The 13302-nt window shown below is 30.8% G+C and overlaps 2 protein-coding genes across 2 annotated transcripts; one reads left to right on the top strand and one right to left on the bottom strand.

Annotated features, from left to right (window-relative positions):
• The first annotated feature begins 290 nt into the window (after nt 1-290).
• LOC111424467 (Nuclear export mediator factor NEMF homolog Clbn) lies at nt 291-4883 on the top strand. The gene is made up of 6 exons (XM_023058001.2): nt 291-487; nt 1557-1728; nt 1947-3268; nt 3325-3459; nt 3516-4550; nt 4606-4883. The coding sequence occupies exons 1-6, from the start codon at nt 432-434 to the stop codon at nt 4802-4804; spliced, it is 2919 nt and encodes a 972-aa protein (XP_022913769.2). The 5' UTR covers nt 291-431; the 3' UTR covers nt 4805-4883.
• Nucleotides 4884-5569: 686 nt separating this feature from the next.
• On the bottom strand, nt 5570-13037 carry LOC111424468 (ATP-dependent zinc metalloprotease YME1L). Its single transcript, XM_023058002.2, has 7 exons — nt 12869-13037; nt 12046-12800; nt 11633-11946; nt 11349-11578; nt 11137-11297; nt 5942-6440; nt 5570-5889 (listed from the first exon to the last, which is right to left on the bottom strand). Exons 1-7 carry the CDS (start codon nt 12893-12895, stop codon nt 5707-5709), a joined length of 2169 nt encoding a protein of 722 aa, XP_022913770.1. The 5' UTR covers nt 12896-13037; the 3' UTR covers nt 5570-5706.
• Nucleotides 13038-13302: the final 265 nt, after the last annotated feature.

Here is a 13302-nt window from a genome sequence, read left to right as displayed (position 1 = left end):
TTTTGATTAATATTTGAATTTATATTAAAATACGCAGGAATAATAATTAAATAAAGATGATAAAATAATTATACGGATATTTTATTTAAATTTTATTTAAAAAAAATTAGGTTGGTATGTTAGGTAACTAGACATATATCAGAAATCTGTTTTTTGATTGAAAATTGTTAAATATAAATTTAAACCAAATTTAATATAAAGGGTTTCTATAAACTTTAAAATGGCAGTAAAGGATGACTAAAGATTAATAATCATAAATAGCTTTTTTAGATTGAGTTGATTAGTTAGGGAACTACACATCTGTCAAAAATAACCTGTCAAGATGACATGAGCCTGTTTCATGTGTAATAATTGTGAAACTTGAAGCGTACTTTAGGTATAAATAATACGACAATTTGAAATACTCGCACATTTTGGTTTAAACGATAAAAATGAAAACAAGATTTAATTCTTACGATATTGTCTGTTGCATAACGGAATTACAAAAGTAAGTAAACTTAACCTCATTCTTATTCATTAATTCTGATGTACTTAGGAATAATACAAAATATTGTAATAATAATAACAAAAAAATAAGCATTCGTGAGGTTAATAGCAAATTATAAGTTACATATTGAATTTTATAGATGTATAATAGTTTAATATCAAATTTTGATCAACTATAATGGTTTTTACAACTATATGAATTACAATAAATTTCCTAGAAATACTAGAAGAATTTCCATGGAGGTGATGAATTAAATGCAAGAAATTAATGAATACATAAACTTTAAGTCTGTCACTGCAAGCAAATTAAACAAGAGTTATAATGAAAGTAACATGAAATATTGGACAACATTGTCAGCAGGGAAACCATATTTGATTGCAAAGAATAAACTAAAAAAGCTGAAGATTTCAGTAGAAATTAATGTTTTATAGGAATTCTACATATTGTTACTTGTAGCATTGTAAAACAAGGTCAATGAAATCATCTTGAACAATAAGATCTTAGTTTCTTTAATCTGTTTTTAATTTTATATTTCATTTACTTGTAACATGGATAATTGTTTAAATTCTGGAAACAATATTTAGTCTTTTGGAGCAGTACCCAATCTTTTGGTAGCAATGTATGTCTTCTTGAAGCAATATTTAGTCTTTTGGAGTAGTATCCAGTCTTTTGGCAGCAATGTATGTCTTCTGAAAGCAATATTTGGTCTTCTGGAAGCAATATTTAGTCTTATGGAAGCAATTTTTAGACTTTTAGAACAGTATCCAGTCTTTTAGCAGCAATGTATGTCTTCTGAAAGCATTATTTAGTCTTCTGGAAGCAATATTTAGTCTTTTGGAGCAATATCCAATCTTTTGGTAGCAATGTTTGTCTTCTGAAAGCAATAGTTAGTCTTCTGGAAGCAATATTTAGTCTTGACAAAACAATAGTGTTGATGCATAGTTATGCAAAACTGGAATATGCACAATTGTCATATTTCAATCATTGAATGCTTGTTAGATGATTATTGTTATAATATGTTTTATCACATACATTAGTTATTTAAATTTGATTGTTTTTTCGTTAATAGATGTATTGGAATGCGTGTAAACAACATTTATGATATAGACAATAAAACATATTTAATTCGTTTACAACGTTCAGAAGAAAAGAATGTTATACTAATTGAATCAGGAAATAGATTACACTCAACAAATTTTGAGTGGCCAAAAAATGTTGCTCCATCTGGTTTTAGTATGAAGGTAATGTTGTACAGGGTGTGGCAAAAGTCAGTTAACTGATATTAATAGATTAATAAAAATATGTAAGCGCGAGTTCTGTTCTGCTTACCATATAGTCCACCATGCGCAGTGAATCTGTTTTTGTTAATTTATTAATATCAGTTAACTGATTTTTACCGCACCCTGTATTTTAAATACGTATAAAGTTAGTAACAGAAAAAATCTTTACATTTAAATAGATGAGAAAACATTTAAAAAACAAACGTTTAGAAAATATAAATCAACTGGGTTCGGATCGGATAGTAGACATGCAATTTGGTACAAGTGAAGCAGCTTATCATCTAATTCTTGAATTATATGATCGCGGTAATTTAATATTGACCGATTATGATTTAGTCATTTTGTACGTTTTACGTCCGCATACTGAAGGTGATAAGTTTAAGTTTGCTGTTAAAGAAAAATATCCAATTGATAGAGTAAAAACATCCAGCACATTAAACATAGATCAGATTCGTGATATTTTAAATAACGCAAAGGATGGAGATCAATTAAAAAAAATTTTAGTACCTCATTTAGAATACGGACCGTCGTTATTAGAACACGTTCTTTTAAAATTCGGTTTTAAAAATTCGGCAAAATTAGGAAAAGATTTTAAAACCGATCGTGATATCAACAAATTATACGAAGCCATATTAGACGCAGAAAATCTAATGAACGAAGCGAAAAAAATCCCATCTAAAGGGTTCATTATACAGAAAAAAGAAGAAAGGCCTAATTCTGAAAATATAGAACAAATGGAATATTTTTATTCAAATCAAGAATTTCACCCCTTTTTATATGACCAACACAAAAACTCTCCTTTTAAAGAATTCGAAACTTTTAATCAAGCGATTGATGAGTATTATTCTACCTTGGAGGGACAAAAAATTGAAATACGTGCCTTACAACAAGAAAGAGAAGCATTGAAAAAATTACAAAACGTTCGAAAAGATCACACAAAACGACTTGAAGATTTAGAGAAAACTCAAGAAGTTGATAAACAAAAAGCTGAATTAATAATGAGTAATCAAAAATTAGTTGAAAATGCGATTTATTCCATTCAAACCGCTTTGGCCAACCAAATTCCTTGGCAAGATATCGCAAATTTAGTCAAAGATGCCACTTTAAACGGAGATCCCGTCGCTAAACAAATCAAAGAATTAAAATTGGAGAAGAACCATATAACGCTTTCGTTATTTGATCCATTTGATGATGCTGAATTACCCGCGATGAACGTTGATATAGATCTTGATCTAAGCGCTTTTGCAAATGCTAGAAAATATTACGATTTAAAACGTAGCGCCGCGAAGAAGCAAGAAAAAACGATTCAATCCCAAAGCAAAGCTTTTAAATCTGCGGAGAAAAAAACTAAGCAAACTTTAAAAGAAATGCATACAATAACCAATATTATTAAAGCTAGGAAAGTTTATTGGTTTGAAAAATTCTTCTGGTTTATTAGTTCAGAAAATTATTTGGTTATTGCTGGAAGGGATCAACAACAGAATGAATTAATTGTTAAAAGGTGATTTATGAGTTTGTTGGAACAGAAAAAGAAATTTTATTTTGGTGTAATTTTAGGTATATGAAACCTAATGATATTTATGTCCATGCTGATATCCATGGTGCCTCAAGCATTGTTATTAAAAACCCTTCTGGACAACCTGTTCCTCCAAAAACTTTGAATGAAGCTGGAGTCATGGCTATTTGTTATAGGTAAGGCGATTAATCAAAAATAATTTAATTATTTGTAACCCAGATCTTATTTTTAGCGTGGCTTGGGAAGCAAAAGTGATAACTAACGCTTATTGGGTCCAAGGTGATCAAGTAAGCAAAACCGCCCCAACTGGAGAATATTTAACAACCGGTAGTTTTATGATAAGAGGAAAGAAAAATTTTTTACCCCCATCTCACTTAATACTCGGTTTGGGTTTCTTGTTTCGTTTAGAAGATGGTAGCGTAGAGAGACATTTGGGGGAAAGAAAAGTTGTTGTGGGGAATGATGATTGTTTAAGTTTGGCTGATTCAGAATCTATTAAAGATGAAATCGAAATTGAAGTGTCTGATAATGAAAATGATGATGATGAAAAAAAATTGGAGGTGGTGGTAGAAGATGAGGAAAAGAAGGAATTTGAAGAAAATGCAAATGATGATGTAGATAGAGAAGTTAATGAAGGAGAAGAAGATAATAAACAAGAAAATGTAGAAGAAAAATTGGAAGATGCTGAAATAAGAAATGAGGAATCATCTGATGAAGAACAAAATCCATCGATTGAAATTAAATTATTTTCTCAATTTTTACCAGAAACACCAATTAAAATAGTTGATGATTTTCCAATAATTACTGATAAATTAATGAGAGAAAGAAAACCAAGCGAAAGTAAGATGTCTAGGCAAAGTTCTCATGATAGTAAAGAAAGTATCAAACAAGATAAAAAGCAACTACAACCAAAAAGAGGACAAAAAAGTAAATTGAAAAAAATTAAAGAAAAATACAAAGATCAAGACGATGAAGAACGTTCTTTAAGAATGAACATTTTACAATCTGCTGGATCGTCTAAAGAAAACAAGAAAAAAACAAAAAAAGGAAAAGACGACAATATAAGTAAAAATAACAATAAAAACGCCCCAAAAACTGTTAGACAACCATTTCAAAAACCGGAAAACATTGATATTGATGATGATGAAACTACAATTCAAGCTGATGTTGATATGATAGATGCTTTAACAGGAATTCCGGTAGGCGAAGATGAACTTTTATTTGCTGTTCCAGTCGTAGCACCATATAATACATTAAATAATTACAAGTGAGGATTAATTGTAGATATTGGAAGCGTTTTTGTGATATAATTATTTTTTTAGGTTTAAAGTTAAACTTACACCTGGTACAAGTAAACGAGGTAAGGCAGCAAAAACAGCTGTAAATATGTTTCTTCAAGATCGAACGATAAGTGCAAGAGAAAAAGATTTGCTTAAGGCGGTCAAAGATGAACAACTCGCAAGGAATATTCCAGGAAAAGTTAAACTTTCTGCGCCAAGATTACAAGCTATGAGAAGATAATTTGTTACAATTATGTTTTATTAAATGTTATTTTTAGTGGGAATAAAGTTACCACTGAAGATTAAAAGTTCCAACTTTACAGATATATTATTTATTTTAGAGTTGTGTGATATTATAGGGCGATAGTTACTTTTTCTCTTCTACACTTCATATTTGACTGATTTCCATTTTCTATATGTTGTCATCATTAGTATGATTTTTGTTGCCTCTTAGATGGGATAAATCATCTATATTAGTGTTTGATGTAATCTTCTTGGTAAAGAGTAGGCATTTATTCTCAGAATGAGCAAACTTAATGTTCGATCTTTTTTCAACGTTTATGTAGAGGAAATGCTACACACCCTGTGTAAGCCTGTGGAATTCATCTTGAGTACTAAACTTAAAACATGCTAAAAATTCTAGACTGATACTAAAAAGAAACATGAAATAAAGGATAACAAACACGTTTGTATTTATTCATATTTTATTTTAAGATTTTTATCATATTTTAAAATATATGAATAAAGCGTCACTCGAAACAAAAAAAAATTAAACGAAATCATAATCATCCAAATAAATGTACAATTTGATGATAAAATTGTTATTATAAGATTATTTCATTTGTAAATAGTTTATAGATAACAACATTAACTAATATTCCCACCAGTTGTTTTCGGTTTATAAACTTCTATGTACAACTACTAAGAACTGCTTTAAAGTACGGATTATTAAACAAAAAAAAATCCTTAACATCTATAAGAAAAAGAACTTAAAACGTGAGTAAAATAGGTTGAAATGAATTTATTACACTTTATATAAATATGTTATTAACAAAACCCTCGATATCTCCGCGTATGTACCTGTTCAATTTGTCGTTTATTTACTCGGTATTTTTTTTTAAATTGATAATAAAATCGCCTCGGTTATGATTTTAATTCAACGTTTGGTGTTTTATCGTTCATTATCGCTTTTATATCCTCAGCGTCTAAAGTCTCGTATTTTAGCAAAGCCTCTGCTAAAGCTTTATGTTCCTTTGCGTGTGTTTTTAATATATGTTTAGCACGTTCATAACTCTCTAATAAAATCTTTCTTATTTCATTATCAACCTAGAAAAAAAACACAATTTCACTATGAGCGTGTGTTTTGTAGTTTTCTTACCATTTCATTAGTAGCCGGCCCAAGAACATCCCCAGAGAATGGTTTACTGTTTTCCGAAATAGTTCTCAAACCAACTTTTTCAGACATCCCCCAATCTTTAACCATATGACTCGCAATTGACGTTGCTTGCTTTAAATCGGAACTAGCACCGGAAGTAATTTTATCTGGGCCAAAAACGAGTTCTTCAGCGGCGCGTCCTCCCATCATTGTATCCATCATTGCTAACAGTTGCGCTTTGGTAACGTGATAACGTTCTTTTTCGGGAATATACGCGGTATGACCTAGACTCGGACCTCTGGGTATGATCGTCACTTTATGTAATGGATGACTATCTTTGGTGTAATAAGCAACAATAGCGTGACCACCCTCGTGGAAAGCTGTTATAACATTTGCTTCTTCGTCAGGTATACGAGATTTACGTTCTGGACCCATTAAAACTTTATCACGCGCATTTTCTAAGTATTTCATGCCTACGCTATCAGCACCATCTATAGCAGCTCTAAAAATAAAATTTTAGGTCTTCAGTAAGGTTAGGATTAAGGGGGTACGCCGCCTTGGAGACCCGAAAATAGAGATAATTTTAAGATTTTTTTTGCGTGAAGAAAAATGCTTTCTAAAATTAATACCCATGTCACTTCTTCTCTTAGACAAAATTCTCAAAAAATGGACGAAATCAAAACACCATTGGCTGTCAAAGTTGTTTACATGCATCCAAATACAACATCACTTTTGCAGCCAATGGATTAGGGAGTTATAGCAAACTTCGCAATAGTTTCTTGGAAATGATGAGTGTTTTGAGCACTTTAGATAAAACAGTCAAGAAGACTATTGGCAGTCTTTCAATACATTAATAATGTAAAATCGGCTTGGCATGGAATGAAGTTTGGCGTAAACTTCTGCCAGCATTAATGCACGATTTTAAAGAAGAACCACAACAAGAGATTCTAATTGAAGACTTTACCAGACTTGCGATTTAGGATTGGAAGATGTTACTGCTGAAGATGTCACAAAACATTTAGAAGTCCACGATCAACCACTCTCAAATGAAGACCTAGAAGAATTATACAAAGAATTGGATCGTGAACAGTCAGAGGATGAAGACAACGAAGAAGAAATTCCCAAAGTGATGAAAACGGCCGATCTAAAGCGTATTCTTTCAACTATGGAAAGTATGAGTGATGAACTTTGTTCGTTAGGCAACGATTGGGAACGAAGTGCTAATGTAAAAAGGGGCATTATCGTATCCACATACTGAAATTCTCAATGAAAGAAACTAAAAGTCCAAGCAATCAACGCTGGATTCTTTCTTCCACAAAATATAAGACATCGAAAAATTTTAAATTACAATTTGCCATTATTCAAATAAATGAAACGATAAACTGTCAAAATGTCATGGTCTTCTAACAAAAACACAAACGATTTTCTGGCATTGTATGGTTTTCATGTATGGTTTTGATAAATTTCCCAATATGAGGAAAACTACAATAGATAGGTATAAGAATGTTTATAAATAATTTATAGAGAATTAAATGCCCTTTCTGATAGATTAAAAAAATATGGGGCGTTCCATTTAAAATTTTCCACTTTCTCGCAATTGAATATGGAGAAACGGTAATTCAATTTTTGACCATCCTGTAACTGTATAACAGTGGTGCCCACTAATTTTTGATCAAGATCGACTTTTTATATAAATGTCTTGCCAAGATCGACCGAAGGGTTTAAAATCTTTTTTTTACATTTTAAAACTAACCTTCCTTTTTTTAGCTCTGAGGCCTAGATATAGATATTTCAGATTCATGATTTTGTTGGCGATCGACCACTGCATAAGATACTCTGATACAACAAATGACAATCTATTTGACAGCATCTGAAGAGTAATCGTGCCAATGCAGAGGTTTTTTGAATGAACGTTAGCTATGAGATTTTAAAAGAGCATCGTAAAATTTGCCAAAAAACATTTAAAATGAAAATAACTCGAAAACAAAAAACGCTAGGTACCAACAACTTTTATCAAAGTCAACATATTTTTTTACGTATAATTAAAAGCTGTAATAAAAACCATAGCATTCCATTTAAAATAACGAAGTTGTCACTTCGGTATACCGGAAGTGGCGGCCATCTTGAAAATATTTCAGATCGAAAGTTTAGAATGAACCACCAATGCTACCAAAATTTTAAACCTCTATGAATAGTGAAACCTAAAAAAGTTCTAAGGAACCAGTTATGTGAGACACCTGTATATAATCAAGTGATAATTATTTGTAACGTTAAAGAGTTTTTAGATCTTTCTAAAGGTGTGACATTAAAAAACCTAAATAAATTCCTTTTTCGTATGATTTAAGCATAAATTAATTAATTTTTGTAAAAAAAACGACGTTTCATAAAATTGACATTTAATTTTGACAACTTGTTGTGAAGTTGGTTACAGTTGCTAACATTGAATTTGTGTCACATTGACGTTTAAACTTTATTCAAAAATTTATTTAAAAAATAAATTTTTTCGCCTCCCATACCTGAAAGTAAATCATATCAACCCTAAAAAAATAACTGAAAGCTAGATTTTCGGCCCTTCGGATTCTAAACTCTAAACGTCCCTACTTTATAGTTTTTCATCACAATCTAGTTAGTCTTCATTGATATTTGCGGACATTTTTGACGTTTCTCATAATTTTTCATTAAACGTCAGTTGAAATCAAAACTGCGATAAAATGAACGAAGAATTATTTTTGATTTGTTTAATGGGAGGCGAAAAACAGTTGTGTGTCACACGTGCAGAAATGCATTAGCAGCCCTTATCTATCTATACTCTGTTTTTAAACCAGGAGGAGTATTTTAAATTTGTCACCAGATTGACCTTGCACGTGATTGGTTGAATGCGAGGAAGGTTCACACACAGGCAATTTTGAATTTGAAGGTTAGGTAATTGATAATTCGACAGTTTCGTGTCATTATTGTATATTTTGTGTTCTTAAACCCTTTTTTATTATATTTTGAAATAAATACACTCATAACTTCAATGTTAATTTGTATGTATAGTGTTGATGATAACAAGCGAAAATAAATACAATAATAAGTAAATAAATAAATAATAATTATTAATTTAAATTTACCGCCAAAATATCTAGTGATATTTTCTGGTGATTTTTTCCAGTGTAAATCTGACTTTCGCGTTTACTCCTCCTGGTTTAAAAACAGAATATAGTTCTAGTGCAAGTGTTAGTTCTAGTTTTAATTGTTATTCAGCGCTAAGTTGTATATTTTTAAGTTTCGGGTTTAGCCCTGTGTCTTCAGACGCTGAATGTTAGGTAAGGTTAGTTTTGTTTACAAACATTAATTATACCATGAAGTATTCTTTGGCAATTAGTAATGGCAATGATAGCGTGAAGTTTTCTTTTGTAATGTCAATTATAGCGTGAAGGAATGTTCGGTAAGGTTAGTTTTGTTTACAAACATTAATTATACCATGAAGTATTCTTTGGCAATTTGTAATGGCAATTATAGCGTGAAGTTTTCTTTTGTAATGTCAATTATAGCGTGAAGGAATGTGAGGTAAGGTTAGTTTTGTTTACAAACATTAATTATACCATGAAGTTTTCTTTGGCAATTAGTAATGGCAATTATAGCGTGAAGTTTTCTTTTGTAATGTCAATTATAGCGTGAAGGAATGTTCGGTAAGGTTAGTTTTGTTTACAAACATTAATTATACCATGAAGTATTCTTTGGCAATTTGTAATGGCAATTATAGCGTGAAGTTTTCTTTTGTAATGTCAATTATAGCGTGAAGGAATGTGAGGTAAGGTTAGTTTTGTTTACAAACATTAATTATACCATGAAGTTTTCTTTGGCAATTAGTAATGGCAATTATAGCGTGAAGTTTTCTTTTGTAATGTCAATTACAGCGTGAAGGAATGTTAGGTAGGGTTAGTTTTGTTTACAAACATTAATTATACCTTGAAGTTTTCTTTGGCAATTATACTCTGTTTTTAAACCAGGAGGAGTATTTTAAATTTGTCACCAGATTGACCTTGCACGTGATTGGTTGAATGCGAGGAAGGTTCACACACAGGCAATTTTGAATTTGAAGGTTAGGTTATTGACAATCCGACAGTTTTGTGTCATTATTATAAATTTTGTGTTCTTAAACCCTTCTTTATTATATTTTGAAATAAATACACTCATAACTTCAATGTTAATTTGTATGTTTAGTGTTGACGATAACAAACGAAAATAAATACAATAATAAGTAAATAAATAAATAATAATAATTATTAATTTAAATTTACCGCCAAAATATCTAGTGATATTTTCTGGTGATTTTTCCTAGTGTAAATCTGACTTTCGCGTTTACTCCTCCTGGTTTAAAAACAGAGTATAATAGCCTCAGGCTGCTAATGCCTATTTTCTGCCCTTGAGACACAATATACTATCAATTTCAATAGTCGTGGACAAAGTATAGTATTCTACTTGCATATAATGAGCTATTATTCACTAAGGTTAATTATGCTAACTTAACCTTAGTGAATAATAGCCTTCATATGCTCACCGTGTGAGCATATACATGAAAGCTATTAGTATTGAGACTTTAGTAACATTTTATGGAATTAGTTCAAGTTGGTGACATTGGGTGATTAATTTTTCTAGTTGTCAATGTGACAATTTTTGTCTATGGATGTTTAAACACATTCTTAGCATCGAATACAAGGTCCACAATGATGAGGACATTGAACTTTGAGCGATTTCTCTTATTTTGGGAGGTATACATGAAACATTTTTTTCAGGTGAATACATTTTGTGTTTTGACAATTTCTAATAATCAATTCAAATTTCTATCTACCAAGTGTTACCAACTACTACATACCTATTTCCCTACATTGTCAAAATTTATTTTATTTTTGTTAAAAAAAAAGGATAAAAACGCGAATTACAAAAAATAACATAAAAAACATGTTTCATAAGACTTAACGCACTCGTGGGTTCGCCACGCATTTTTCAACTTGAATTCGTACATTTCAAGCCTGTCTTACAAAACTATAGTGTAGTATTATTTATAGTATTTGAATATACTATTCTGTCAATTGATTCTCATTCTAGACGGTCTAAATTACACTTTAAACAAAAATAAAAACACATTTTTTTTAATTTGGCATAAGGTGGCAAAGGTGGTATACCCCCTTAAAAATTGTTGTTATTGTTACCTTAAAGCTGCTTGATTGACCATATTTTCTAAATCGGCCCCTGTAAATCCAGTGGTACCTCTAGCTAATAATTCTACATCAACTTCCTTAGCTAAAATTTTTCCTAAGTATAAATTTAAAATTTCTTTTCTCCCTGTGTAATCAGGTGTTGGAACTGTCACCTTAAAAAGATTTTTTTTAGTTATTATTATAAAAAAAATTAATTAACTAACTTCAACATCAAATCTCCCCGGTCTTAATAAAGCCTGATCTAAATCATCCCTACGATTAGTGGCTCCTAAAACAATAACCCCTTCATTTTGATGAAATCCATCCATTTCGCTTAATAATTGATTAATCGTTTGATTTGCGTAAGGATGTAATACACTGTTAGTACGTTTCGCTCCAACGGAATCAATTTCATCGATAAATATTACACATGGTGAACGTTCTTTTGCGGCTTCTACAATTACATTTAAACAAATTAAGTTAAATTAATCAGTTGATTACAACTTACTAAATAAATCGCGTACTCTTCTAGCTCCTTGCCCAACTAATATTTCGTCAAATTCTGGTCCAGCTGCATGGAAGAATGGAACTCCGGCTTCTCCGGCAACCGCTCGAGCAAGTAAAGTTTTTCCTGTACCTGGTGGACCGACAAGAAGAACTCCTTTTGGAAGCTTTCCACCTAAACTAGAAAATTTATCGGGATTTTTTAAGAATTCAACGACATCTTTTAATTCTTGTTTTGCTTCGTCAGCGCCTTTTACATCATCAAAAGTTACGTTAATATCTTCAGGATCTACTTCTACTTGATTACCTAATTGAATCCTGCAAAATTTCCATTGATTTATTATTTTTTTTAATTAAAATAGAACTTTGATCTTATTAATTTTGATTACATAACCTTAAATTAAAACCGATAATTACCTAAATACAGATCCGTTTGCGCTAGCCATTAAACTAACAACGATAGCAAAAAAGATAACAATAGTAAGAACTTGCTGGACGATTTTAAAATATCTAGCTGCTTTTCCCGTTTTTAAATTAGGGTTATTCCCCAAAAGATAGCCTTCAGCAAAAGCCACCTTCATTCTTTGCTTTTCTGCATCAGTAATATTAGGGTCTTGATTTAAAACTTTATTTAATCTTTCATTATTAACTGTAGGATCAACTTGCTGTTGTTTATCGTGCGATTCCGGAGTTGAAAAAAAATTTTTCATCCTCGTTATTAAGGATGGGTTTCTAAACATCTCAGCTTTAACACTGCGATCCGTTTTAAAACCTCGTACCTGAACATCAAAACGAATTTTTTTCCCATTCCGTAAACCATTAAGAAGGTTATTATAAAACCCTTGAGTTGCATGAACATTATTTCGTTGGATAAATAATATCGGAACGTGTTCTTTATTTAATTCCGATTCGGGAAAACCATTGTTATTCTCAAAAAACGTATCTTTTGATGCTACCGTCGATTTTTGACGCTTTAAAAAGTGGCTTTCGAGAAGGATCTCTATATTTACGGATTTTGCAAATTGTTTATTAAAATTCTTGTAGGATTCATAGAAACTTTGGGGGCACAATGGGTGGGGTTCGTTGGATTTATGTTGGGATGATTTTTTACTTAGGTACGCAGTTTGTCTTGGTGCGAGACTAGTAGACACTTGGGATAAGTAAAATAGAGCCTGAAAAGTGATGGGAAACAAATCGTAATTGGTTATAACGCATGCTAACGAATTTTAATGTAACTTACCTGATTTTGATTCTGGAATGAAAACATGGTATTTTTACATAAATGACAAATGTGATTTACAAAAGAAAACAACTGCAAATTTGTGATTAAATCAAACTATGACGAAATATAACCTTATTGACAACAAATGTTAAGATTTCGCCCTTGACAATCTGTTTTATCGACTTTACATTTACGCCATCTCTACAAGATAATAAAAAAATTTTTTTTTATTCATTTAAACTTTAAATCAGGTTTTATGATTAAGAAATAATTACAATTAAACAATTAAATATAAATAATAGTTAATTTTAGAAGTTTTACTTACTAGTTTTCAGATTATGTTATCGGCGTGAAAAGTTTAAATTTGTTTATTAATAATAAATTGAAAAACGGCTGTTTAGAACTTCTTGTATTATCTTGTTTATACACGATATTTAAAAAAAAAAGTATCA

This window comes from Onthophagus taurus, chromosome 7, assembly GCF_036711975.1.
Source record: "Onthophagus taurus isolate NC chromosome 7, IU_Otau_3.0, whole genome shotgun sequence".
Lineage (NCBI taxonomy): Eukaryota > Metazoa > Arthropoda > Insecta > Coleoptera > Scarabaeidae > Onthophagus > Onthophagus taurus.
This window is presented reverse-complemented; position numbering and strand designations above follow the sequence as displayed.

Excerpts from the sequence above, each read along its gene's own strand:
- LOC111424467 (XM_023058001.2), top strand. The coding sequence starts at position 432 with ATGAAAACAAGATTTAATTCTTACGATATTGTCTGTTGCATAACGGAA. Across the intron at positions 488-1,556 it reads TGCATAACGGAATTACAAAA|ATGTATTGGAATGCGTGTAA; the intron begins GTAAGTAAACTT and ends TTTCGTTAATAG. Across the intron at positions 1,729-1,946 it reads CATCTGGTTTTAGTATGAAG|ATGAGAAAACATTTAAAAAA; the intron begins GTAATGTTGTAC and ends ACATTTAAATAG.
- LOC111424468 (XM_023058002.2), bottom strand. The coding sequence starts at position 12,895 with ATGTTTTCATTCCAGAATCAAAATCAG. Across the intron at positions 11,579-11,632 it reads AAGAGTACGCGATTTATTTA|AAGCCGCAAAAGAACGTTCA; the intron begins GTAAGTTGTAAT and ends ATGTAATTGTAG. Across the intron at positions 5,890-5,941 it reads GGCCGGCTACTAATGAAATG|GTTGATAATGAAATAAGAAA; the intron begins GTAAGAAAACTA and ends TTTTTTTTCTAG.